The sequence below is a fragment of the Podarcis cretensis genome, assembly GCF_951804945.1.
Source record: "Podarcis cretensis genome assembly, chromosome: 11".
In the NCBI taxonomy this organism is placed as follows: Eukaryota; Metazoa; Chordata; class Lepidosauria; order Squamata; family Lacertidae; genus Podarcis; species Podarcis cretensis.
In genome coordinates this window covers 65,165,628-65,189,403 of record NC_137180.1, presented here as the reverse complement: position 1 = coordinate 65,189,403, position 23,776 = coordinate 65,165,628, and the positions used below count along the sequence as shown (strand labels likewise).

The 23,776-nt window shown below is 49.7% G+C and overlaps 1 protein-coding gene across 2 annotated transcripts in view; it reads right to left on the bottom strand.

The window, feature by feature from the left end:
* CNTFR (ciliary neurotrophic factor receptor) overlaps positions 1-23,776 on the bottom strand; it is a 430,283-nt gene that overhangs the window by 1,547 nt on the left and 404,960 nt on the right. For both annotated transcript variants that reach the window (XM_079995051.1, XM_079995052.1), the window contains 3 exons: positions 19,755-19,918; positions 7,554-7,734; positions 908-1,052 (listed from right to left, as the gene is read on the bottom strand). In XM_079995051.1, coding sequence (XP_079851177.1) covers positions 908-1,052; positions 7,554-7,734; positions 19,755-19,918 — 490 coding nt within the window. The remainder of the gene's footprint in view (positions 1-907; positions 1,053-7,553; positions 7,735-19,754; positions 19,919-23,776) is intronic.

Sequence of the window (23,776 nt, the reverse complement as noted above, 5' to 3'; positions counted from 1 at the left end):
CCTATGGAGAGTTAAAATCGAGATGTGGAAATATGGAAAAACCGATGAGAGGCAGGACTGAGATTTGGGCATGCTTCAAGGTGCAGACTATGGGAAGCCATAAAATTACAGTATTTTTCACTCCATAAGATGCACCTAGTTTTTAGAGGGGGAATGCAAGGGAAAAAAATTCTTTAAAGGGAGCGCTGAGCAGAGCCTGTATGCACCCCAGGCTCTACTCAGTGCCCCCTTTAAAGAGCCGCATGGAGCGTGTGTGTGGCGCTTGCAGGTTTTCCCCCCGAGGAGGGAGAAGGGCAGCCTGCACGGCTCTTGGGGGCTTTTCCGGGAGGTGGGGGAAGGGACTGAGGGGCTAAGCCAGAAGCTAGAACACCAAGAGGGAGCGCTGCACAGAAATCCCTCTCGCTGTTCTGGCTTCTAGGGTAGCTGCACAGCCTGCATTCGCTCCATAAGATGCACACACATTTCCCATTACTTTTTAGGAGGGAAAAAGTGCGTCTTATAGAGCAAAAAATACGTTAATAATTGCAATTCGGAAGATAATTCAACCTTTTTTATTTTTATTGGATTATGATTTGATATGTTAATTGGATATCTTTTATTGGGAAATTAATAAAAACAATCGAACAAAAAAAAGATCCTATGGAGAGCCTGTCCTGTCCTCAGGGGGCCAAACATCAGGAAGAACTTTCTGCTGAGAAACCTCCAAGGAAGGAGAGTCCACAGGGAGAGCGGTCCATGGTCCCAACAGCCACAACCTCCCCATGGCTTGACCTCACCCCCAAAGACGGACCCCTCCAGCATCTCCTGAAACAGACAGATGCCAGCTTCCATACAATCCCTCCTGCTTTCTTTCCCCTTTTCCCCCGCCCTCTTCATCCCACAAGGAGGGGCCCTAAGAGACACTCACTAAATAAAGTGGATGCTGAAAGCCACCAATAGCAGACTAGCCACCCAGGACAGGGCGATGGCTCCATCGCTTCCTTGCTCCTCCGAGTTCCCGATGCTGGTGGTGGTGGGGACCACAAAGGCTGAGGTGCTGGCGGTCGTCGTCTCTGAAGGAGAGGGAGAAAGCAAGGGAAAGGGATTAATGCCAGGGGCACAGGTAGAGCGGGCGTCCAGGGCCCCCCCTTGCCCCATGGAGTCATGTACAGTCAGGGCCGGATTTAGGTTTGATGAAGCCCTCAGTGTTGGTTTCTGCTCTCTTCACTGTGCAGCAAAAGGCTTGTCACAAGACAATGTTTACATTCCACAGACAGCATTGCTGTTGTGTTTCTCACGGGAAAGGGAGACTGGATGTGACGTACACTGGTTTCCTGTTTTTCACTGTTCTCACAGTGTGATTCTCTCCGTGCTTCAGAGGAGAGAGGATGCATTTTCTGCTCCGGCAGAGACAAGATGTTTTTCTGTAATCTACCAGCTTTGAAATGTAAATAAAGCAATATAGAGTATGAGCACGTATTCCTCATCATTCCGCTGTGCACTGGACACTGCAAATCAACACTCAGCTCATGAAGGTAATGGGGCCCTTTATATGTCCAGCTGCCCTTTGTCAACAACAAATTGTCGCTGTTTTTTGTGTTGAATAGATGCTATATGGTAATTTATGGACCTCATAGGTATCTCAAGCCACTTGCACATGTTGCCATGCAACTAGTCCATGCAGAATGTAAATGTCATAGAATCATAGAATCATAGAGTTGGAAGAGACTACAAGGGCCATCGAGTCCAACCCCCTGCCAAGCAGGAAATGTAAAGGGACCCCGACCATTAGGTCCAGTTGTGGCCAACTCTGGGGTTGCGGCGCTCATCTCGCTTTACTGGCTGAGGGAGCCGGTGTACAGCTTCTGGGTCATGTGGCCAGCAGGACTAAGCCGCTTCTGGCGAACCAAAGCAGTGCACGGAAATGCCGTTTACCTTCCTGCCGGAGCGGCACCTATTTATCTACTTGCACTTTGACATGCTTTTGAACTGCTAGGTTGGCACTTCCTATCAGTCGATGTCAAACCAGCGTCCCATACCGTGATGCAGTAGGAAAGGACACTTTCTATTGTGGACCGGTAGAAGGAGATCATCAAATGTTGATTGACATCGTTCTTCCACAATACTCTGAGGAGATGGCATCTCTGTTGGGCTTTCTTAACCACCTGGGTTGTATTGATTTTCCAAGTAAGGTCTCCTCCCTCAGCCATGCAATCCAACGCTGCTGTCTCTCACCCAGCCCTACTCTGCAGGGTTGTTGTGAGGGGGGCAAGAATGTACTCTGTCCTGCGCTCCATGTTGGAATGGCAGGATAAAGATGAAATGAACAATATTAATAATATGAATAGTAATGTTGGGTGCTATTTTCACAGCAGGGACCACCAAGAGATGGATGAGGAAGTGCAACCCACTGGAGAACATTCCTAAACGACATTCATTAAGAGAGCAATTAATGCCATTGGCGTCAATGGGGCTCAGAGTTGCAATGAACTTTTGCAAGATGCCTGCTGCCCTTCCTACTTGCAAGCCAAGCCACATGACCACCAGAGGGCAGTCTCTGCTCACGCTAAAGTCCAAGTTGCAGGACACTGACCATCACTGATTTACTTGTTCAATCTTTCTTGGAGGCAAATGGGCACAAAGAGTTACTTGTTTTGCCTTTTTTGTGGGAGAGGTGGGGCACGGAGGCATGCATTTATTGTTACTGACGATCATCACACAACCTAAGCTAACTGGGTATGTTGCACTGTGACACTGTAACATTGGCTGCATGATCCCAAACTGGCTGGGGTGATGTCACAGGGACGCTTCGCCACACCAGCGTTAAGGAAACAAAAACGGAGCCCAAAATAACAGTGTAAGGCAATCAAAACCAGTGAACAGGTAGAGAAAAAGATGAAAAAGCAGGTGACACTTGCAAAATATATCCAGCTTTGAAATCCCGTCTTGCACTGATGTGACTATTCGGTGTAGTTCTTGAAAGCGATTTGCACTTGCTTAACCATAAACAGGTAAAAAGGTAAAGGACCCCTGGACAGAAGTCCAGCCAAAGGCGACTATGGGGTTGCGGTGCCCATCTCGCTTTCAGGCCGAGGGAGCCAGCGTTTGTCCACAGACAGTTTTCCGGGTCATGTGGCCAGCAGGACTAAACCGCTTCTGGCGCAGCGGGACACCATGACAGAAACCAGAGCACAAGGAAACGCTGCAGCAGTACCTGTTTATCTACTTGCACTGGCATGCTTTCGAACTGTTAGGTTGGCAGGAGCAGGGGCAGAGCAATGGGAGCTCACCCCGTCGCAGGGATTCGAACCGCTGACCTTCCGATCGGCAAGCCCAAGAGGTTTGGTGGTTTAGACCACAGCACTATCCGCTTCCTATAACCATAAAAGCAAGCCCAAGGAAAGGTGGGAATAATGTTCAGGCTTGGACTTTGGCCATTTCTGGGCGAAGGGGCACCCAAAGACATATCAGGTGCAGAGAGACCCCAGCCTGTCCCCAACACACCAATGGTCACCTTAAAGAACTGAACAGGACCAAAGAGGGGAGCATGGGGGATGTTGCACAGTCTGGGTTTATGTGGTTTGCAACATTCTCCAAATCTGTCAGGTGATTTCACGTGCACGGCAACCCCTAAGAGCTGACCCCCTTGACGTGCCGAAATGTGCAGTCTCTATACAGTCTGTCGTGCAGCTGGGCAGCACCGGTAATTTGCACATTCCCCCGTGTGTGTGCGCGCACAACCAGACGCCCCGAGGGTCTTTGGCAGGCCTCCCGGTGCTTTCCTAGTAGTGGACAGCATTTTTTTTTTGCTCGATTTCCCAACCCCACGAGCGCCGGTGCCAGCTGAGGGGACCAGCCCGGACGCTGCTCGGCTGCTTCTGGGAAGCCAGAGGCTGATATCACATTATGCACTTGGAAGCCAGCCCAGCTCTTTCCTAGAAACAGAGAGTTGTTAACTTTGCGGCTTTCCTCGCTAACAGGCTTCCCGTTGTGTGCTGCTACAAAAACCCACACTGGACAGCGCCTTTTGCCAGAGATTTTGCGAAGCACACGGCTGTTCTGGTTCCCACGTTTCCTGAAACCCCGATGCCCTTTCCTGGTGGGGAGAGCATAACCAGCTGGCAAGTGGCAGGCGGAAGAGCAGCTTTGCAGGATCAGACCCAGGTCCATCTGATCCTACCATGAGCCGCTGGGAAGGTCGCAAGCAGAGCATGAGGCTGGCTAATCTTTCTTCCATCCCTGGCATTAGAGGTAGACTGCATCTGAACAAGGAAGTTCCATTGAATTATCGTGGTTCACAGCTATTAACAGGACCTCTCTGCCTCCATGATGGGAGAGGGACTTTAGCCCAGTGGGCAGAGCATGGGATTTGCATGCAGGATCATGCAAAGGACCCCAAGGGTCATCTAGTCCAACTCACAGCTGAAAAATCCCTTACCATTGGCCATGCTTGTTGGCAAACAACAGCTAGCTACCCTTCTTTGCCTGAGACAACTCAGGAGAATGAGCAGCTGCCCATCAGGGCAGACAGTACTAGGCTGGGCCAGACAAAGGCCTTGTCCACACTTCTACTGTGCCTATAAAGCATGGGTCCGAGTGGTTTCCCCCTTCCCCCTTGCCCCACTCCTCTCCCAGGAAAAAGCCTGCTCTTTAGTGCTGAATCAGAACAAACAGCATTCCACAGAAAACCTGGATGGCTGTTTGCACTGATTAAGTGCTAAAGAGCAGTTTTCTCCGGAGGAAAGTGGGACAAGAGGAAGTCTGGATAAGTCCAAAGCAACTTCCTCTGAACTTGTGTGACTCCTTTTCAGGGCCATCACTATGTCTTGGGGTCTGGAATTCGGAACACGGATAAAGTCACTGCAGGACCTCAGCTCCTTTGATAAACCTGTGAAGATCTGTGCAAGCCTATCTCCTTGGCCAGCAGCACTGTTACTGTTGGAGGTGTTGGTAGAAGCAAGAACCTCGTCTGGAGGAGAGTTGTATTGTGTGGTGGTGCTGTCGAGGGAAACAGGGACTTTGCAAGCCTAATGAACGGTGTTCCAGCCAGAAACACTTAAAGAGACACAGCACCCCAATGGAAAAACCACTTTGGGGTGGCAGGGGCATCATTCAGGTAGTCATAGTTGTTTATACCCTCACGTAAGAACATAAAGAGTTTGGGACGCAGGTGGCACTATGGGTTAAACCACAGAGCCTAGGGCTTGCCGATCAGAAGGTCGGCGGTTCGAATCCCCACAACGGGGTGAGCTCCCATTGCTCGGTCCCTGCTCCTGCCAACCTAGCAGTTCAAAAGCACGTCCAAGTGCAAGTAGATAAATAGGTACCGCTCTGGTGGGAAGGTAAACGGCGTTTCCGTGCGCTGCTCTGGTTTGCCAGAAGTGGCTTAATCCTGCTGGCCACATGACCCGGAAGCTGTACACCGGCTCCTTTGGCCAATAAAGCAAGATGAGCGCCACAACCCCAGAGTCGGCCACAACTGGACCTAATGGTCAGGGGTCCTTTAAGAACATAAAGAAAGGCCAAATAGCCCACCTAGTCCAGCATCCTGTCCCCACAGTGGCCATGTAGACGTCCCAAAGGGAAACGTCTGCAAGCAGGATTGGAGCGCAAGAGCCCCCTCCCCTTCCGTGGTTCCATGCCTTTGCCCTTCAAAATGGGCACGTTAACCCCAGAAGAGCCACTCCAAAGGTAGCAGGGCAGAAACTCCTTGGGGACACAGAAATCAGAGCCCTGGGAAGGGTTTCTCGTTGAGCCCCCTGGCAGAGCAGAAAACCCATTCCCACAACACTCCATAGGGAAGCACCCAGCTCATCACCACTTTCCTTCCAAAGCAAAATGGATGGATTCTTCCAAAAGTTCAAAAGTCTTCTATGCCAGCACTGCCCATCTTTGGCATGGAAAGAAGGGTCTGTTTTGCAAAACTCCTTATCTCTGAGCAACTGTGGGAGCACTCAGGAATACTGGGTGTTACAGGGCTGGCTGCGGAGAGCCATGCATTGCAACTTCCTCAACTTTCAAAGCTGGCTACAGGACCTCCCAGATGTCAGCCACATCTGGGACTGTTTCCCTGCTGGCCGAGGACTCCAGATCTGGTGGGCCTCAGGCGCAGACAATATCAGCACCCGCAGAAGGAAAGGGGATGTGGCCCGCCTGGCTGCCACCCTCCAACCGCTTTTGTTCTGATGTGGAATCTTCCACCTGGTCTGCAAAACGGGCTACGCAGAAGTAAAGAAGAATTGGAAGGGGTTCCAACCCCTGAACATGCAGGAATCACAGCATGAAGCAGAAAGGATGTGTGTGTCAAGAGCTGCTGAATAATCCCAGGAGCCTCCCTCTCTGGCATCAACAAGTTCCCCTGCCACCCCAGTCTCCAAGAATGCACAGGATAATAAGAAGGGCACAACCAGATCCCAGAGGTGAGCAGATGCAGTTTGAGATGCTTGGGAAATATTTGGGAGTGTCTCCACCCCCGTCGTTCTGCCAGGACACTGAGGTGCATCTCCGAGGGCTTTCTGGCGGTTACCTCGCTGCGAGAAGTCAAGTTACAGGGAACCAGGCAGAGGGCCTTCTCGGTAGAATCATAGAATCATAGAGTTGGAAGAGAGCACAAGAGCCATCGAGTCCAACCCCCTGCCAAGCAGGAAACACCATCAGAGCACTCCTGACATATGGTTGTCAAGCCTCTGCTTAAAGACCTCCAAAGAAGGAGACTCCACCACACTCCTTGGCAGCAAATTCCACTGTCAAACAGCTCTTACTGTCAGGAAGTTCTTCCTAATGTTTAGGTGGAATCTTCTTTCTTGTAATGTGGAGCCATTGCTCCGTGTCTGCTTCTCTGGAGCAGCAGAAAACAACCTTTCTCCCTCCTCTATGTGACATCCTTTTATATATTTGAACATGGCTATCATATCACCCCTTAACCTCCTCTTCTCCAGGCTAAACATGCCCAGTTCCCTTAGCCGTTCCTCATAAGGCACGGCTAGGGGCACCCTGTTCAGGGAATTTTGTAATGTGTGACATTTTAATGTATTTTTAATCTTTGTTGGAAGCCGCCTAGTGTGGCTGTGGAAACCCCGCCAGATGGGCGGGGTACAAATAATAAATTGCTATTACTACCTGCCCTACGGAACGCCCTCTCACCAGATGTCAAAGAGAACAACAACTATCTGACTTTTAGAAGACATCTCAAGTCAGCCCTGTTTAGGGAAGCTTTTAATGTTTGGTGCATTACTGCAGTTTAATATTTTCTTGGAAGCCGCCCAGAGTGGCTGGGGAAGCACAGCCAGATGGGCGGGGTATAAATAAATTATTATTATTATTATTATTATTATTATTATTATTATTATTATTATTATTATTATAGGAGGAGCCTGCGGAAGGGTGGAAAGTGGGGACCAACTGCTGCTGAGTTGTGTCTGGTTTTCTTGAATAAAGAGCTAAGGGCCTCTGCATCATCTGATTCCATCCCTGGCACTAGCCCTGCCAGAGCGAGACCTCCTCCCCCCCAGAAATGACTCCCTCTTCCCGTCCCCATGGAAAACCCTCCTCATCCAGCATCTCCATGGCTTCACCTGCTCCCTGGGCTTCCGTGGTGAGATGCTTGGGCTCCTCGGTCCAGGGCGTGGCATGCACGGCCACGCTCCAGTCGCTCCACGTGCCGATCTCGTTGTCCTTGGCTGCCACCTGGATGATGTACTCTTTGCCCGCGTAGGCGTCGGTGATGATGTGGGTTGTCCCGTCTGACAGCTCCACCTGCAAGGGGGAGAAGGGGAGGGTCATGGGGGGGGTGGCTGCCGATGAATTCACACCGTCCCAGCACCTCTTGGGGATGAGATGTTGCAGCCATGGCTTCGCGCAGAACTGGGGGTGCCCAAATGTCCGATGGCACAGGTTAGGAAGCTGCCAAGTGCCACCTGGAAGCCATGACAAGCCCCTGAGAGCATCTTGATTGGTATTCCTAGCCTGGCAAAGAGGGCACCCAACCCAGCTAGGTTTTGAAGAGCAATAACTGGCATGGGAGCCAAACAATAGAGAAACAGACAAACAGTATTTTCTGGATGATAGGAAACAAACCTTTTTGGTGTACGTAAATCCAGTTATATAACAGGGCTTACTCTTGGGTAAATGTATCAGGGATTGCATGCCCAGGCACAGACGGGGGGGGGGGCATATGGGCCACTTGGCCCGGGCCTCCGATTCCAAAGGGGGCCTTAGTCAGCATACATTCCCTATGTATTTTTAAAAAGCACTAACCTAGACAGCATCTTAAAAAGCAGAGACATCACCTTGCCGACAAAGGTCTGTATAGTTCAAGCTATGGTTTTCCCAGTAGTGATGTATGCAAGTGAGAGCTGGACCATCAAGAAGGCTGATTGCCGAAGAATTGATGCTTTTGAATTCTGGTGCTGGAGGAGACTCTTGAGAGTCCCATGAACTGCAAGAAGATCAAACTGATTCATTCTGAAGGAAATCAGCCCTGAGTGCTCACTGGAAGGACAGATCCTGAAGCTGAGGCTCCAAGACTTTGGCCACCTCATGAGAAGAGAAGACTCCCTGGAAAAGACCCTGATGTTGGGAAAGATGGAGGGCACAAGGAGAAGGGGACGGCAGAGGACGAGATGGCTGGACAGTATTCTTGAAGCTACCAGCATGAGTTTGACCAAACTGTGGGAGGCAGTGGAAGACAGGAGTGCCTGGTGTGCTCTGGTCCAGGGGGTCATGAAGAGGCGGACACAACTAAACAGCTAAAGAACAACAACATTGTATATCTCTATTTTCCATTTTGTCTTTATATGCAGATACGGCTTAAGCCTTGAAATAAAATTATTTGTCAGCATAACTTTTGTGAAAATTATTTATATAGTTACTTATTTATAAGACTTCAGCTATCCCCGGGTAAAAAAAAAAAGGGGGGGGCACATTATCTACCTGGCCCGGGCCTCTGCCTGGCTCTGCAAGGCCCTGCGCATGCCATCCAGTGAAATGCTTTTCTATATCTATACCAACCTGTTGCACTCCAGGTGTTTCTGGACTGCCCCCCAATTCCCACGGCTGCAGCAGCTGTGCTGGCAGAGGCTGGAGGGAGTTGTAGTACAGCAACATCTGGAGGGCACCAGTTGGGGAAGGCCAGTTGAGAGGAAGTGCACCTCTTTCCAAATGACTTTCCCTAAAGTCCCAAGCCCACCCCATCCATTCCTGCTCATCCAAGTTCTCTGCCATCAACCTTGAAAAGAGGGACTTTTCTACTGCAGGGAATTTTCACAAAATAACTGCTCCGCCTCCCCCCATTATACACTCAATAAATAAGTGAGTTGCACAATTCACACCTAATACTAGGCCTCTTCTGGGCCCTTAAAAAAAAAAGAAAGCTCACAAAATTGGCACTTCCAGAATAATGGTAGCAGCAGCTTTCCTGAATCATTAGCTTTGGAAAGGCAGGTGCCCGGATTGGGGCCGGGTTGGGTGGGCAACAGTGAACCATTTTACCCCCAGCTCAGGTCTGATCACCTAGGGTACCTCTTAGACAACTCTGGGTTTGGTTTTTTTAAAAAATAATAATAAAATAAAATAAAATAGAAAAAAATCAGAATTGGACAATAGAAACAAAATCATAATCTCCCCTAACAAAGGCAAGAGAGGAGCTGGGAGTGCTGCAAAGACCTCCTTGCTGAAGGGAGAGGAGAGATGCTGGAACCATTGATATAAATGGTATTTGGATTGGGGGGGTTCATAGGTGGTTCATAGGTAACGCACAAACCCCTGATCTGCATGCTCCACGTGCATGGGTGAAAAGCTCCATTGCTAGAAAGAGAATGGAGAGGCGTTGTCAGTCAAGGGAAAGGGTTGACTAGGAAGCAGAAGGAACCTGCTAATAGCCCAGGACTAAAGCCCAGGTGGCGCTGTGGGTTAAAGCCTCAGCGCCTAGGACTTGCCGATCGAAAGGTCGGCGATTCGAATCCCCGTGGCGGGGTGCGCTCCCGCTGCTCGGTCCCAGCGCCTGCCAACCTAGCAGTTTGAAAGCACCTCCAGGTGCAAGTAGATAAATAGGGACCGCTTACCAGCGGGAAGGTAAACGGCGTTTCCGTGTGCGGCTCTGGCTCGCCAGAGCAGCGATGTCACGCTGGCCACGTGACCCGGAAGTGTCTCCGGACAGCGCTGGCCCCTGGCCTCTTGAGTGAGATGGGCGCACAACCCCAGAGTCTGTCAAGACTGGCCCGTACGGGCAGGGGTACCTTTACCTTTACCTTTAAAGCCCAGATGCAACTGAACTGCTCACTTGACAAAACTGACCAGGGACTGGCAAAGGCCTCAGCCTTGTAAGGAGCGTCTCCACCCCCATCGTTCTGCCCGAACACTGAGGTCCAGCTCCGAGGGCCTTCTGGCAGTTCCCTCACTGTGATAAGCGAGGTTACAGGGAATCAGGCAGAGGGTCTTCTCGGTGGTAGTGCTCATCCTGTGAAACACCCTCCCATCAGATGTCAAGGAAATCTGACTTTTAATGTCTGAAGTTTTATTCTGTTTTTAGTGTTCCCCAGAGTGGCTGGGGAAACCCATCCAGATGGGCGGGGTATAAATAGTAAAATTATTACAGTCATACCTCATGTTATGTTTGCTTCATGTTATGTTCTTTCAGGTTATGTCCTGCGGCGACCCAGAAGTACCAGACAGGGTTACTTCTGGGTTTCGCCGACCGCGCATGTGCAGAAGTGCAAAATGACATTACACACATATGCAGAAGCGGTGAATCACAACCCGCGCGTGCACAGACGCGCCACTCTTTACATGTTGCGAACGGGCCTCCAGAACGGATCCCGTTCGCAACCAGAGGTACCACTGGATTGTTACTATTCTTATTAGAAGGCACGACTCAGAGTCTGGGGCTTTTGCTTTCTTACTGAAGACTCTTCCCCCAAATTCCAAGATGCTCACACGCTCTCCTTAGGCTCTCTTGCTTGTTCAGATGAGTCCCCCAACCAACATCTTTCCGCACCTCTCCTTTCTCCAAGATTAGAGGCTGGTTTCGCCTTCGTGCATGAGCTGACTGCGTGCAGGCCATTGCTCAGAGATGGTTCCAAGGCTTCCCTCTCTGCCAGCCCTTCCATTTCGAGATGGGGAGAGACCAAAGCAGTTCCAAAACGTCATCACCCCATTTTGTGTAGTCCTGGTCAATTTGTCCAGGACTTGCAGTTTCCCAAAATAATCCGGAAAGCCTTTTAAGAGCTGTCTGCCTAATCAAAGCACAACTTGGCAGGACAACTCAGATCGGACAGATTTCGGCTTGTTTGCAAGCTGTCTTAGCTAACTTTGTTAAAATGACCCTGCTAGGAAGGTCAGATTTAACGTCCTGACAAAAGACCTTGGACTGAGATATCCAGCAGTTTGGGTTCAGCAGTTTCTGAACTTTCCAGCAAATTATGCTGGTAATGTCTGGATTTGAAATTGCTAACAGAATAGCACAAGTCGGCTGCAGAGAACAGAAATGAAGCACTCTGACCCTGTGGAAAACTTCAGTAACCTTAGAGAACCTCTTGCGTGCTGTTGTACACGGGGATGTTTCCAGTCGGAGCAACGTCATGATGCTAGTCCCTGATCAAACGACAGAAGCTTTAGGTTTTAGGGCTCTTCAACCCATGCACATAAACCCATTTTCTCCTGGAACAAGTTGCAAAGCTACATCACTCTTTTCTCAAGTATGGTGATTAATGCTTGAGTCAACAGATTCAGCAGCAAAAAAAGCCAATGCTCTTCTAGGCTGCATCAACACAGGTCTACAAGGGAAGTCATAGTCCCACTCTCTTCTGCCTTGGTCAGGCCACACCTGGAATACTGTGTCCAGTTCTGTGCGCCACAGTTTAAGAAGGTTATTGAGAAGCTGGAAGGTATGCAGAGGAGGATGACCAAGATGGGCAAGGGTCTGGAAACCAAGTCTTAGGAGGAGCCCTTGAAGGAGCTGGGAGAGAAGGAGACTGAGAGAAGATATGATAGCCATCTTCAAATATCTGAAGGGCTGTCACATGGAAGAGGGAGCATGCTTGTTTTCTCCTGCTCTGGAGGGGAGGACTCGAACCCATGGCTTCGAGTTACAAGAAAGGAGATGCCGATTAAACATTTGGAAAAACTTTCTGAAAGTAAGAGCTGATCAACAGTGGAACGGACTACTGGGAAATAATATATAATGAGTTGAAAAAAATGTTCCAATTAACATTTGTAAAAAAGCCTGAAGCATTTTTGTTAGGGATTATAGGGAAAGACCTGCCAAGGAAATTGAAGAACATTTTCATGTATGCGACAACGGCGGCAAGAGTCTTAATAGCACAAGGATGGAAGAACGAAGAAATCCCCACCAAAGAATTGTGGCAAGAGAAACTGATGGACTATGCGGAATTGGCGAAAGTGACACACAAACTGCGTGATAAGGACAACTGTGACTTCAAAGAAGAATGGGAACCTTTTACAAAATACTTAAAGAAACAACAAACTGAATTGGACTCCTTGGCAGGTTTTGAATAAAATCTGTACTTAAACTGAAACTGTTCTTAACCTGAAGCACCACTTTAGCCAATGGGGCCTCCTGCTGCCGCCGCGCCACCGGAGCACGATTTCTGTTCTCACCCTGAAGCAAAGTTCTTAACTTGAAGCACTATTTCTGGGTTAGCGGAGTCTGTAACCTGAAGCATATGTAACCTGAGGTACCACTGTATTGGTAACATATAGATAGATAAATTAAGGATCTTTACAGTTTTGTAATATGCAGAGATTAAAATGTGCTGAAAAAACAGAGAGAGGAGCTGATGGAAGTCGGGGGTGGGGGGTGGGAGAGGGGGGGGTTTCTGGTTTGGGGAGGGGGAGGGAAAAATAGGGGGGAATGAGGATGATATGTTTTTGATAAATTGTTATGTTGAAATTCTTAATATTTTTTTTTAAAAAAAACAAAAAACAACAACAGTGGAACGGACTCCTTCAGAAGATGGTAAACTCTTAAGTTCTGTTTGAGACAGCAACCATTTGCCCCCTTTCATGATCACGACACGACCCCCCCACGTTCCAGTGTTCCTCCTTGCTCATTTTTTCCTTCCAAACTCTGCACCCTTTTCCTGGCAGAGTAGTTATCTCAGACCCTTGACATTTTGGCTCCCCCTTTCTGCAACTGGCTGGTGTGTCCCAAGAAAAGCGTCTACCCCCCCCCAAAAAAAACCCATGTGCTTTCCCCTTACACACTGCCAACACTTTCATCACTCAGACTCTCCAAGGACATCCCTCCAGGACAGGACGGTGCTCAATGCGCTGGCACTCTTGCGAACCCTTGCGGCCGCAGGTGACGAGCGCATGTTTCGGGAGATGTGTCAGTGTGACGGCCAACATGTTTGGGAGGCCAGGAAGCTGGGGCGGATGGTGTGAGTTAACCAGCGGAGCCTGCGAAACCAGAAACAGGCTATTAGCGATCCATTAGGGCGAGGTATCCAGTTCCTGGCTAGGTAATCCATTAAAGGAACATCTGAGCGCATTAGAAGCGCACTCGGGCAGCGGCAGGACGTGGCTGTGAGGCAGCAGGAGGAAGTGGGGGCCAAGCTGGCTTGAGTTACACACTTAAAAGCCGGGAGGGGAAAGAAATGGTGCCCTAAATATTTAATGCTTTGTGTTTAAGGAGCCAGAACAGGAAAGCCAGCCCAAGGAAAGGGCGAAAACCTTGAGGTGACAGCGGCTGCTTTTCCCACATGCCCCTTCCTCTTTCCGTCTCCTGGAAGTGAAGTTCTTCCCGGCAGCCATAGGAAGGTGCTGGGTGGGCAAAGAGGTTGCCGTCCAAGGGCATCGTCCAAGACGCTGGCCCCTCAGATGGGTACATCCAGCAAAGAATTGTCTCGCAGCCCCCTGGATTGGTATCCTACAGGCCAATTGGGACCCTAAGCACAGCTCTGCAGGATCAGACCAAAGGCATGTCCAGACTAGCATCAAATATAGCACAAATATAGGAGAAAGGAAAATATGGAGAAAGGAAAGATGAAGCAAGCTTGTTTTCTCAAACCCATGGCTTCAAGTGACAAAGCCACTTCCGTGGAGGAGGTGGGGTTGCGGATGTCACAGCCCCAACATGCGTGTGGCGGCTGGAGCCCAGCCCCTGCGCAATTGGGGGAATCCCCAGCCGCATCACCCCCTGGCCAGCCAATCGGATGGCTCTGGGGGCGTGGCCTGCCCTATTTAACGCAGGCATAGCTGGGGATCTCTGTCTTTTGCCACCTCCCAGCTGTTCCTGTTTCCCACCCTCCCACCCTATAAGGTTTGTGTTCCTTGACCTTGCTATGGACCTTGGTTGGTCGCCATTGAGGGGCCTGGTAGGAATTTTTCCATGTGGCAAATTGGCACCAGCCACTTGCTTTTTGCCCACCTCGTAGCAAATCATCACAACTTTCTGGGTATTGGTGGTTAGGCATTGGTATTTCTCTGTAGATGGAAGAGGGGAGGTAGCGCCAAATATTGAAGGGTAGTCCGGTAAAGGATTCCGGGGGGCGTGGCCCTGTCCGAAGCCCATGGAGGTGAGGGCCTAAGGCATGTCCCTGAGCGGTGACCCTGGGGGAGTTCCTAGTTGATGTGCATCAGCAGGACTCCCCCTACTGGTGGCTAACCCTTCCCGGACTTCAAGCGGACGGGCTGAAGTCGGATATAGTCGGTTTGGACCAATGCCTAAGCCAGTACTGCTCATCACATGTAACCAATAAAGTTGTGGCCTTATTTAGCCCATTAACTTTAATAATTGTGTCATGTGTCATTATTTCCACTGGGGGTGGGGGGGACTCGCCACACAAGAAAGGAGATTCCAGCTAAACATTGGGAAGAACTTTCTGTTGGGAAGAGCTGTTTAACAGGGGAATGGTCATGGACTTTCCTTCCTTGGAAAGAGGCAGAGGTCGGATGCCCATCTGTCCTAGATGCTTTAGCTGAGATTCCTGCATTGGAGGGGGTCTCTTCTATCTCAACAATTCTATGATTCTACAATCACCTCTGGGACTCCAGCACTTTGCACCTTCTCAAGTGCTATTTTGCCATTGTTCTGCGAAAGAAAGCTTGTTTGGTTTGGGTGAGTGCTTTCATCCTGGAGATCTTCAGAGGACTTTTTCCCTTTGTGTGTGCTTGATACTGCAGGGCACACCCAGCGCTCAAATAATCTGAGGGAATGCAAGATCAGAACTGCGAATATTCAGCAGCCTCTCAACCTGTAGAGCAGAGCAAATTGCAGCTTCAGAGAACGGAGCGATCCCACAGGAGACGGGACGGTATTTAGAGCGAGGTGACCTTTCGGGAGAAATTAGCGGAGGACGAGGTGGCCGAGATGAGCAGCTCAGAGAAACGGCAGTTGTAAAAGGAGGCCATTCTTCTCTCTTGGGGGAGAGCAAGAGCTGCAAAATTAGGGCACGGGGCTTTGAAAAAAGAAGAAGGGTGTGTGTGGAGGGGGAGACTGACATAGGACTAAATGCAGAGGCTTCCTGGGTAGGAAGCGTAAAGGGAAACCGACAGCTCAGCATAAATGGAGCTTTTTAAAAGGGGGCAATATCAGACGCACAAACTGGAACCTCTTTTTTTGATGCAAAGGAGAGCTGGAAAGAGCTGGATGGATCCCTGGTGGCTGAGGAAGGAGCTTTCTAATGACCTGCAGATCTAAAGGGAAGCATGCAGGAAAATTCTTTTTTTTTTTTGAGTGGGGAGCAAACTGGTACTGAGGAGGAGGCAAAGGAGAGAAGGAACACTCTGTGCCAGCTCTGAAAGGAGTTTCAGGAGGGAAAGAGATGTCAGAGGAGCAGCGTGGGCAGGGAAAGCGGCCAGGCAGAATCACAGTGGTTCCTTGAACTGTGAGCGAGGCTAGACCTCATGAACCCTGCCCGCTTGCAAATGCTGGATTCTCCTGGGACTAGACACAAACCCCCAGTCTCCTCACTCTAGAATTGTGTAATTGTGCAGCTGGGAGGGACTGCAAGGGTCCTCTAGTCCAACCTCCTCGCGAATCTCAACTAATCACGGTTATTATTATTTTTTAAATGACATGCAATTTTTTTAAGGTAAGAAAAAACTCATTTTTCTAATGCTCCTTGATCCACCTGGACTTGTAATTGGAAAAGTTCTAAATACAAATGCATTGGGGGAGGATACAAATTTTACTTTTCCTCCCAAGCTGGTGGCCAGCGACTTTCTCCCCGCCTCCCATTCATATTTTATTTTATTTCCAGCTTAAAAGTTACTTTTTGTCACTCAAGAGTTATATCCAATTCTACAATACTAATGACTTCCTGCTCACCCATCAGTGATGATTTCAGACAATTGCATTTTATAATTCCACCAAATCCATTTTCATCCTCTTTAACAGGTTTCTTAGTAAGTTCTGCTCTTTTTCCCTTTAACTCCAAACCCCGCTGTGGACTTCACATATGGAAAGCAATTTTTAAAATAGACCAAAAAAGGTCTCCAGTCCTCCGTAAAGGGTTCTAAATCTGTGTCTCTTATCAGCACCGTCAGTTCTGCCATCGCTGCATATTCCGAGGTTTTCAGCCGCCATTTTTCCTTTGAGGCTAACGGCCATGGCCTTTCTTGTTTTCCTTCCCAGTTCTAATCTCCAAAGTTCCTCCCCATATCCACAAGGATTGGAGTGTCATGGTGAGAACGCCAAGGTTGCAGGTTTGATCCCCGTATGGGGCAGCTTCGTATTCCTGCCATGCAGGGGGTTGGACTGGATGACCCTCAGGGTCCCATCTAACTCTACAAAAGTTCTGTGAAAGTGCTTTTAAAAAGGAGAATGGGGAAGACAAGAAAAGAAGGGACTCTCCAGACACCGCATTCTCATTCAGGCAGAAAGCCTTGAAGTTTCTTGATGGCACCACCCCATTTGAAAGAAACAGGCTGGCTCCGTGGAACAGGGCTTTTCAAATGTGTTCGTCTTAGCGGGTTGACAGCCTCGCAGAGTGATTCTTCTACCCAGGTCCCAGCCCTTCCCTCACGCTTCCCTTAAAACAGGCATGTTCAACTCCCAAGACACTGAGATCTAAAGGTAAAGGTAAAGGGACCCCTGACCATTAGGTGCAGTCACGGACGACTCTGGGGTTGCGGCGCTCATCTCGCTTTATTGGCCAAGGGAGCCAGCATACAGCTTCTGGGTCATGTGGCCAGCATGACTAAGCCACTTCTGGCGAACCAGAGCAGCGCACGGAAACGCCTTTTACCTTCCTGCTGGAGAGGTACCTATTTATCTACTTGTACTTTGACATGCTTTCGAACTGCTAGGTTGGCAGGAGCAGGGACCAAGCAACGGGAGCTCACCCCATCGCAGGGACTTGAACCGCCGACCTTCCGATCAGTGAGCCCAAGGCTCAGTGGTTTAATCCACAGCGCCACCTGCGTCTTGACTGAGATCTACTCCCAGTATAAAAAAACGGGCAGTGATCAACTCATAGTAATTAAGAAATGGGGGGAGGATTGCCAAGAGCTGTCGAGCTTTTCATGGGGGGGGGGGGTGCCCAGAGTTGCTGAGCTTGGGGGGTGTCAAAAAACGCTCACCAAAAAGCCCCATGCCGAAAATCGCCAGCAGCATCCGATAAATGACCGCACACTTTCTGCTGCCACCAATCACCGTCTCGATAAAAGATGACAATCACGCCTGTCCTCCCTCATTCTCCCCCTCTGCAGCAATCGATCAGGATCACCCCACGATCGATCAGGATCACACCGGCAGTCTACCTGTCAATCGTGGTTGACCGGTTGAACATGTCTGCCTTAAACGAATCACAAAGCTGATTGAATGATTCACTACCGGTCACTTGTCCCACGAATCGCTGCCAGGTTTCACCCACTTAGCCCCTGACTGTGTATTTTGCCCTCCATCCAGGGCGAAGACAGGGATGTCCAAGGAGCTGGAAGGTTTGCTTGTGAATTGCAAACAGCCATTCCTTTGCCAATTCAGGATGCTTTGACAGAACCCAAGGGCTGGAGAAACGCCACTCAGTTGCATGCTCAGAGGCGCTCTCGTCTTGACAACACCACCTTGTTGCGGAGCTCAGCTCTGCCTCCACCTTGTGATTGGGCTGGGTGTCCATCAATATGCAGATGAAATCCAGCTCTACCTCTCTTTCAAATCAGAACCAGTGAAGGTCCTGAGGATGGATGGCGGCAAACAGATTGAGGCTGAATCCTGACAAGACAGACGTACTGTTTTGGGGGGACAGGAGGCGGGTGGGTTTGGGGGACTCCCTGGTCCTGAATGGGGCAACTGTGCCCCCGAAGAACCTGGTGCACAGCCTAGGGGTCATTTTGGACTCACAGCTGGAGGTGCAGGTCAATTTTGTGTCCAGGGCAGCTGTCTCCCAGCTCCATCTGGTACGCAGGATGAGACCCTCCCTGCCCGCAGACTGTCTCGCCAGAGTGGTGCATGCTCTAGTTATCTCCCGCTTGGACTACTGCAATACGCTCTATGTGGGGCTACCTTTGAAGGTGACCCAGAAAGTGCAACTAATCCAGAATGCGGCAGCTAGACTGGGGACTGGGAGCGGCCGCCGAGACCACATAACACCAGTCTTGAAAGACCTACATTGGCTCCCAGTACGTTTCCAAGCACAATTCAAAGTGTTGGTGCTGACCTTCAAAGCCCTAAATGGCCTCGGCCCAGTATACCTGAAGGAGCGTCTCCACCCCCATCGTTCAGCCTGGACACTGAGGTCCAGCTCCGAGGGCCTTCTGGTGGTTCCCTCGCTGCAAGAAGCCAAGTTACAGGGAACCAGGCAGAGGGTCTTCTCGATGGTGGCACCTGCCCTGTGGAAGGCCCTCCCACTAGATGTCAAAGAGAACAACAACTACCAGACATTTAGAAGACATCTGAAGGCAGCCCTGTTTAGGGAAGCTTTTAATGTTTGATGCATTACTGTATTTTAATATTTTGTTGGAAGCTGCCCAGAGTGGCTGGGGAAGCCCAGCCAGATGGGCGGGGTATAAATTATTATTATTATTATTATTATTATTATTATTATTATTATTATTTAGCAGTTTGGGATCACAGGGAGGCAGGCAGGAGGGGGGAACCGCGTGGCGCAGTGGTTGTTGCAGGATGGCGAGCAAACCCAGTTCCAAATTAGCAAAGTTCAGAGGAAGACTGGTCACTGCAGCCTGATCTTCCTCACAGGGTTGTTGTGGAGATAAAAGGGGAGGGAGAAGAACTATAGAATCATAGAATCATAGAATCACAGAGTTGGAAGAGACCACAAGGGCCATCGAGTCCAACCCCCTGCCAAGCAGGAAACACCATCAGAGCACTCCTGACATATGGTTGTCAAGCCTCTGCTTAAAGACCTCCAAAGAAGGAGACTCCACCACACTCCTTGGCAGCAAATTCCACTGTCAAACAGCTCTTACTGTCTGGAAGTTCTTCCTAATGTTTAGGTGGAATCTTCTTTCTTGTAGTTTGGAGCCATTGCTCCGTGTCTGCTTCTCTGGAGCAGCAGAAAACAACCTTTCTCCCTCCTCTGTGTGACCTCCTTTTATATATTTGAACATGGCTATCATATCACCCCTTAACCTCCTCTTCTCCCAGCTCCCTTAGTCGTTCCTCATAAGGCATCGTTTCCAGGCCTTGGACCATTTTGGTTGCCCTCCTCTATGGATTCTGTCTTTTGCTCCTTGGAGGAATATCAGGCTATTAATGAGGAAATCAACATTTCCTTATGCAGAATCATAAGAGTTGGAAGGGAGCCTCTCCTCCGCCACCCCCAGCCAGACCAACGACAGCAGAGGTTGCCACTCACGTGTTGCCACTGGTCAATGATGAGCGGCCGGTACCTCAGGAAGAACTTGAGGGGGAAGGAGTCCGGATCGGGCCACGAGGAAGGGTACTGCCACGTCACCAGCAGCCTCCGGGCGTTGTTGGGGATGGGCTTAGCCACCACGTTCTCTGGAGGGTCCGGCTTTACTGTTCAAGGAAACAAGACATGGGAGGAGGAGGAGAAAACCTTGGTGAGAAAAGAAACATTTCCGTGCAAATGCTGCCTCTCAGAATTGTAGAGCTGGAAGGGACCCCCAAAGGTCATCTAGGTCAAGCCCCCCCTGCAATGCGGAAATCCCAGCTAAAGAATCTACCCAACATCAGTTTAAAAGCCTCCAATGAACCACAGAACCATACAGCTGGAAGGGGACTCCTAGGGTTCATCCAGTCCAACCCTCTGCAACCTTCATCTGTGTGCTGCACAGCAGGGACTGGAAAGCAAGCAGGTGGCAGCTAGGATAGCTGGCTTTCTAAAAATAATAAAAAAATTAAAGCCCTCCTGCAAATAATAATAATAATAATAATAATAATAATAATAATAATACAGTGGTGCCTCGCAAGATGAAATTAATCCGTTCCGTGAGGCTCTTCGTATAGCGGTTTTTTCGTCTTGCAAAGCAAGCCCATTGACAGCTTAGCGGATTAGCGCTATTAGCGGCTTATCGGCTTTTAGCGGATCAGCTGATAAGCAGCTTAGGGCTTAGGAAAAGGGGGGGAGGGGAAAAAACCCGCAGGAACTCGCAAGACATTTCGTCTTGCGAAGCAAGCCCATAGGGAAATTCGTTTTGTGAAGCGCCTCCAAAACGGAAAACCCTTTCGTCTAGCAGGTTTTCCGTCTTGCGAGGCGTTCGTCTTGCGGGGCACCACTGTAATAATAATAGTAATAGTTTATTATTTATACCCTGCCCATCTGGCTGGGTTTCTCCAGGCACTGTGGGCTGCTTCCAACCAAATAATAAAAGCAATACAGCATCAGACATTAAAAACTTCCCTAAACAGGGCCCCTTCAGGTGTCTTTTAAAAGTAAAATAGTTTTTTATTGTAGCTGAGGCTCCAAGACTTTGGCCACCTCATGAGAAGAGAAGACTCCCTGGAAAAGACCCTGATGTTGGGAAAGATGGAGGGCACAAGGAGAAGGGGATGACAGAGGACGAGATGGTTGGATAGTGTTCTTGAGGCTACGGACATGAGTTTGACCAAACTGCGGGAGGCAGTGGAAGACAGGAGTGCCTGGCGTGTCCTGGGCCAGGGGGTCACAAAGAGGTGGACACGACTAAATGACTAAACAACAACAAGTTTTTTATTGCCTTAACATCTGGTGGGAGGGAGTTCCACAGGGCGGGTGCCACTACTGAAAAGGCCCTCTGCCTGGTTCTCTGTAACTTTGCTTCTCACAGGGAGGGAACCGCCAGAAGGCCCTCGGGAGATGGACCCAGGTGTCCGGGGTGGAGACGCTCCTCCAGGTATACTGGGCCAAGGCCGTTTAGGGCTTTAAAGGTCAGCACTAAATGCATCGCCATCTTGCTTTGGTGGCTCTGCTGCCACCACTGTGGGAAAGTGTCACTGAGTGATTCATGCAGAACCAGCGCACACGTGAGCCGTCTCTCATCCGAGAGCACAATGCCCCAAACAAGAGAACCGCCAAGTGCTTTGAAGCCCTGATTCAATAGGCAAAGCCCCCACAGAATCAATGGGGTTGCCAAGACCCCCCAGCGGAGGACGGTGCCGGGAAGAGGACCCCCCTCTGACCTCCTGGCTGGCTGAGCTGATAACCTTTCCGCAGCTTTGGTGACTCACTGTTACCGTTTTCTGCAGCCCTGGGGGGCTGGGGCTCGATTCTGCTCAGCTCTGGGGACCACAAATTTAATGAGCAGGGTGTGGGTGTGTTCAGAGGGGGTGGGCAGAGGTAGAAAGACTTGGTAGAGGTTGTGGGTTGAGAAGGTGTAAAAGGAAACAGACTAGAACCAATTGGCAGGATAGCTCTGCTCTGCTGGAAACCCCAAGAGGGGAGAGTTGGCCTTGAGTTCGAATACAGATTGTGAGTCTCCCACAGGCCTAGCGAATAATAATAATAATAATAATAATAATAATAATAATAATAATAATAATAATAATATAACCCAAGTGGTTCTGGGTAGGAAGTGAAGGCAAGAGTCTTCTCTTAATAATAATAATAAACAGCTGCCCTGGACACAGAACTGACCTGCGCCTCCATGGACAGCTGTGAGTCCAAAATGACCCCCAGGCTGCGCACCTGGTCCTTCAGGGGCACGGTTACCCCATTCAGGACCAGGGAGTCTTCCACACCTGCCCGCCCCCTGTCCCCCCAAAACAGTATTTCTGTCTTGTCAGGATTCAACCTCAATCTGTTAGCCGCTATCCATCCTCCAACTGCCTCCAGGCACTCACACAGGACATTCAGCGCCTTCACTGGTTCTGATTTGAAAGAGAGGTAGAGCTGGGTGTCATCTGCATATGGATGAACACCCACCCAAACCCCCTGATGATCTCTCCCAGCAGCTGCATGTAGATGTTGAAAAGCATTGGGGAAAGGACAGAACCCTGAGGCACCCCACAAGTGAGAGCCCAGGGGTGGTCCTCTGGGCTCAGCGCTGCTCTGGCCTCCGAGGAGAAGATGGAGGCAGAATGACAGAGCTTTTCCGTTTCTGCATTCTGGCCTGCAGCTCCAAAAGGCAGAACACGGCCTGCTCGCTTTTTATGGCTGCTTAATTGTTGCAACGCTTATCTTATTTATGATTGTAATTGTACGTTACCGCTCTTGAATTTTGCAAATAATTTGTAATTGTATGTTATTGCTCTCGAACTTTGCAAATAATTATACAGCTTGCTTCATTTGCAAAACTTATCCCGGTTGCAATTCAGCGGACCGCTTTGCTCTCTCATGCAAGCTGAGGCTTGAAGATTTAGGGCAGCTGTTAACCAACGCAATCTGGCTTCAAGCTGGAGCTGTGGCTGGGAACCGCGGTTCTGTGTGAAGGAGGACTGTAGCCTCTCTCTCTTCCTCTGGCAGAAGGAAAATCTCTACAGTTCACTGGCAGGAAGCCATGGAAGTTAAACTGGGGTATGACTGGAGTACAGACCTGCCGCTGCTGCAAAGTTTTTGCCCCATCGATCGCCACAGAAAAGTGCTGCTCAGAAGGTATGGGAGCAGTTTCAGCCTTGGGCAGAAAGATATGCATTCTCCCCAAAGAGGGTTTGCAGCACAAAAGAAGACAAGAAAGGAAGCGAATCTGCATAAAATATGCATGTAGAAAGTTCTTCCTTAGTCACAATCTCCTTTCTTGTTATTTGAATGCATTGGTTTGAGTCCTCCACTCTGGAGCAGCAGAAAACAAGCTTGCTCCTCTTCAGATAAAAAGGTAAAGGACAGTTAAGTCCAGTCAAAGGCGACTCTGGGGTTGTGGCACTCATCTTGCTTTCAGGCCAAGGGAGCCAGCGTTTGTCCACAGACAGCTTTCCAGGTCATGTGGCCAGCATGACTAAGCTGCTTCTGGTACAACAGGACACTGTGACGGAAACCAGAGCACACGGAAATGCTGTTTTCCTTCCTGCTGCAGTGGTACCTATTTATCTACTTGCACTGGTGTGCTGCTAGGTTGGCAGGAGCTGGGACACAGCAAGGGAGCTCACCCTGTCGTGGGGATTTGAACAGCCGACCTTCTGATCAGCAAGCCCAAGAGGCTCAGTGGTTTAGACCACAGCGCCACCGCATCCCTTCTCCTCTTCAGATATTAAAAGAGGGCTCTCATATCACCTCTCAGTCTCACTGAGATTCCTGCATTGAAGGGGTTGGACTAGAAGATGGAGGGCACAAGGAGAAGGGGACGACAGAGGATGAGATGGTTGGACAGTGTTCTCCAAGCTACCAGCATGAGTTTGACCAAACTGTGGGAGGCAGTGGAAGACAGGAGTGCCTGGCATGCTCTGGTCCAGGGGGTCACGAAGAGGCGGACACGACTAAACGACTTAACGACTTAACAACAA